The following is a 4,254-nucleotide window of genomic DNA, read 5'->3' as shown; positions in this document are numbered from 1 at the left end:
TGGTTCCTTGCCATTTTCCTCACCTCGTTGGCTTCTTTTCTTGCCTTCACAATAGCTTCCATAGCATTTTTGAGCTCATCATCTCCTTTCCTCTTCTTCTTTTTGGTTTTGTCTTTCTTGCACCCATCCGGTCGCTTTGGCTTCGAGTATGAAACCGAGTTGGGTGTGGGGCTTCTCTTGCCGTCATCACTTGATGCATCATCCTCCTCTTCATCATCATCCAACTTAATAGTTCTCTTGCATTTGTTGCTCAAATGCAAATCATCCAAATCTTCACGCTTCTTTCATTTCTCATCATCCTTCAACACGTTATAGCAATGGGGCAAGGTAAAGACCCTTCCTTTCTTGATCTTCCCCTTCTTGGTTGTCCTCTCCTCTTCTTTGAACAAGTTTTGTGCAATGTTGTACTACATGAAAACAAAGCAAGTTAGCACCAACAACAAGTATGATGAACATGTATGAAATGCCACTTACTCTATCGTCCTCATTTGTGCCACTTGGGTTCAACTTGTCAACCGCCTTTTGACAGGCCGCCCACCTTTGACAATCCGAGTTGATTGTCGACCATCGGGACCAAAGTGATCTCTCGGAGCGGTCAATTCCACTCAAGTTGTGAACATCAAAGTGTTCTTTCATCCGCCCCCAATAAGCATCTCTACTTTGATCACCTCCAACGGATGGATCCCTCGACACTTGCAATCAAGTATTGCATAGTAAGATGTCATCGACGTTGGTGTAATTGCCCGCTCTTCCTTTCGGTGCGTCGACAATGCCATCACCCTCCTCGTCCACCTCGAACTCATGGTCTTCGAAATGCATGTCATTGGTTCGAGACCAATGCGAATTGTTGGAGCCAACACCCATCGTTGACATGTATGCATCATCATTGAGACTACAAAGTTTTTTGAACAATGCAAATAAGCTATCTATATGTGAATGCATTGAAAAAATAACAAAAAAATGAGAAGTTGGAATTTTTTTTACCTTGGGGGCATTTCGTCGAACATGTTGTGCGTGCCGGCCGGCGGCTCAACGAGTGAGCTCGCCGGCGCTTCGGTAGCCGCCGTGCCCGTCGAACGCCCTGCAAGCTTCTTCCTCCTCGCCTTCGAGGTGCCGGAGCCGTCCGCCGCCTTGTTTTTCTTCGCCGATGTCTTGCCCTTCTTTGGCCGCGCCGCATTGGGGAGCTTTGAGGAGGGGGCGGCGGCTCGGGCCGGCGCCGGCGCGACGCCACCCGCCGCCGAGGTCATCCGCGGCGGCATGAAGAGGCCGCGCGAGGCCGATGGTCGGAGGAGCTCCGGCGGAGGCGAGGCCAACGCCACCCGGGCTAGGGTTTGCGGCGGCGGCGGCGGTGGAGGGGTCGCGGCTATAGGATGGGGTGAGCGGGGTGCCGGCGTGTGCGTCCAGGGGGTGCAGTTCGCCGGCGCCGGCGCGCGCGGGGCGTAGGAGGCGGAGAAGAGAGAGTGCAGCGCGAGCGCTCGAGTGTGCCGCGCGCGGAAGCGGGAGCCTCAAATACACCACGCGAGATAGCGAATCGGACCGCGCGCCAACTCCTTATACCGCGCGCGCGGTTGTTGCGCGCCTGCTGAAGCCACCCGACGGGTTGCACGCGCGCTAAACTGGCTAAATTTGCGGCGCGGTGTTTGTTTAGCGTCCCTGTTGGAGATGCTCTAAATGCCTAATCATAGGCTCTAAACTTGCGAGGCACCTGATCGATTAGGCCGCGTGAGCCGGGCAGAACCGGGAGGCGAGGATCCACAGCATCCCCAAGGCCGATACAGCGGCGAGAACCCCGGTGGCGCATGCGATCGAGGCGGCGACAAGGTGCAGGGAGCACACAGCAGCCCTCGGGCCGCAGTAGCTGTGCTGGATAGCGAAATGGTCGACGGCGAGGGCGGCACACGCTGAGGCGAAGGTGAAACACGCGACGACCCACTCGACGGCAATGAGGACGAGGAGCTCGACGTTGGAGAGCTCCCCGTCGCCCACATCTAGGCAGCCGATCTGTACGACCAGCAGCACCCCAAACGACGGGAAGGCGCCGCAGAACGAAGTCCACCACATCAACCTGGACAAAATTAAAGTGATACCATCAGAGAAAGCATGCATCTACCGGGCTTGCAGGGAAGCGATCAACAATCGAATTAACCGCGGGACTCAACTGGTTGGCCAGCCTGAACGTCGGGTGGTACGGGCCCGCCAGGCCACCGGCGGCCACCGCCGCTAGGCCGAGAAGAAAGCTGCCGGTCGTGGAGAGGAGGACGAGGACCTCCAGCCTCGTGCCTACAGCCATGAGGGTGCAGTGGGAGGGAGGGGCCGGGATGTGGTGTGCTACGCTGGTAGAGAGAAAGCAGAAACGTCGTCATGGATGAGATGAACCCCCCCAACCACCACCCCTTTGATTTGATTCAATGGCGTTTCCACGAATGCTCGCCAAAGCTTAGCCGCGCCAGTCCTGGATGCCTTCACCAGTTTGGAAACTCGAACTCGATAGGGGAAGGGGAGTGGTGGCGCCTGCTGTGGTGCACATGCATGCTCTCGCTCGATAGTGGCTTTCCTTGCATTCTACTACTAGCTTCTATCGAGCGTAGCATTACCCGTGAGTTGTATTGCGCACTTGCACGGTGAATGTAGTGTAGGTGTGCCAGCTTGGACACGGCAAGCATGACTCCAGCGGCAGGCGCAAACTTCATAGCAGAAGTATGGACTGCAGTGCAGTCTGACGGAGATGCTCGAAAAGAATGACGAACTCCTACTGAAAAGAATGAAGAAATTATAGGCGACCAGGCTATTCAGAGCCATGCAACTCGTGCTCAGGTACGTAATATGATTTCTGTCCGTGCTTGTGTTCTGCACGGAGGAGCGCAGATCGCCGCAGCCGTGGAGGCGTGGACCTCGCCGTAGAGCTGCACGGCGCACGCGTCACGGCGCCGCGCCGCCGAAGCGGCAGCATCCTCCGCAACGCCAGCGTCATCGACGTGCTCAGCTTCGGCTCCCCTACCCTCGCCTACGCGATCTCCAATGCCAGTGTCCTCGCCGCGGTGCGCGTGAACGCCATAGCCACGCCGCTGACGGTGCGGCACCGGCGAGGATGTGGTGAGGCGAGTGGCGGAGAAGGACTGAATCCCAAATGTATGTGCGTGGCAAAGATTTGGCTTTGCTTTCGCTGCCACATCAAGAGCGAGTGCCGCATGTGTTCGACACCTGGATTGATTTGATTTCCAGAACGAATTCTTACAGGCAACAGAAGTCAACTACCTCAAATTCAAAAGAATAAACGTCTGCTAATTAAATTAAATGTCTAACCCTAACGCCAGAACTTGCATTGGCGGCTCTATTCAAAGCTTTGACAAGAACACAAGGCAGATGAGAAACTATGGCGCCTGAGCCGGGGCAAAGCGGGACCCGTGGATCCGGAGCATGCCGAGGGCGGACACCGCGGCGAGAGCCCCGGCAGCACACACCATCGCGGCCGCAGTACGGTACCGCATGCAGACGAGGATCGCCGGGCCACAGTCCTTATACTGGTGCTGGATGGCGTATTGGTTGGCGGCGAGGGCGGCGCACGCCGAGCCGGCGGTGAGACACGCAACAGCCCAGTCGACGGCGATCAGTACCAGGGGCGCCACATTTCCGGGCTCAAAGTCCTCCAAATACAGCCAGGCGAACTGGAACATCAGCAGCGCCAAACCCCACAGAATGCCTCCGAGGGACATAGTCCCGCACATCAATCTGAACAACGGGAGCGCAACTAGTACGTGACCGGGCTAGCAGGGAACAGAATACATACATCCTCAAAACGCAAAATACTACTACTGGAAAACAGGGAACAAATTAAGCGCGGGACTCAACTGGTTGACCGGGAACGGTTGGTTGGCCTCCCAGAGGATGGCCGCCGCCGTGCCGGCGAGTACCAAGCTGCCGCATCTTGAGAGGATGACGAGGAGCTCCAGCCTGCTGCCTAGAGCCATGGGCTCGCCGCCGTGAGAGAGCTCTCGAACGGAACGAATGATCCGATTGTTGTGGTGTGGGGTGTACGTACACTGGTAGGTAGGCAGAGAGAAGTAGGAATGGCATTTGATGCATCCCACCTCCACCTTTGATGCGGTGGCGTTTCTACAAATGTGTGCCAACACCTTTGTCGTCCTAGCCTCCTAGGCGCTTTCACCGATTTGGAAACTTGATAGGAGAAGGGAGGGGAGTGGTGGCGTCTGCTGCACATGCTCGCAGCCCAGTCCCGGGGTGTGTGACATGAAG

General features: G+C 56.5%; 1 protein-coding gene across 1 annotated transcript; it reads right to left on the bottom strand.

Moving 5' to 3' along the window:
• Positions 1 to 3,171: 3,171 nt before the first annotated feature.
• LOC120974962 (uncharacterized) lies at positions 3,172 to 4,041 on the bottom strand. Its single transcript, XM_040401661.2, has 2 exons — positions 3,850 to 4,041; positions 3,172 to 3,729 (listed from the first exon to the last, which is right to left on the bottom strand). Exons 1-2 carry the CDS (start codon positions 3,966 to 3,968, stop codon positions 3,372 to 3,374), a joined length of 477 nt encoding a protein of 158 aa, XP_040257595.1. The 5' UTR covers positions 3,969 to 4,041; the 3' UTR covers positions 3,172 to 3,371.
• Between the last annotated feature and the right edge of the window lie 213 nt (positions 4,042 to 4,254).

The sequence above is a fragment of the Aegilops tauschii genome, chromosome 2 (genome assembly GCF_002575655.3).
Source record: "Aegilops tauschii subsp. strangulata cultivar AL8/78 chromosome 2, Aet v6.0, whole genome shotgun sequence".
NCBI lineage: Eukaryota > Viridiplantae > Streptophyta > Magnoliopsida > Poales > Poaceae > Aegilops > Aegilops tauschii.
This window is presented reverse-complemented; position numbering and strand designations above follow the sequence as displayed.

Bases quoted from the DNA above. Each gene is read 5' to 3' on its own strand.
- LOC120974962 (XM_040401661.2), bottom strand. From the start codon at position 3,968: ATGGCTCTAGGCAGCAGGCTGGAGCTCCTCGTCATCCTCTCAAGATGC. The intron at 3,730-3,849 runs GTTGAGTCCCGC...CCCGTTGTTCAG, and splicing joins CAACCGTTCCCGGTCAACCA to ATTGATGTGCGGGACTATGT.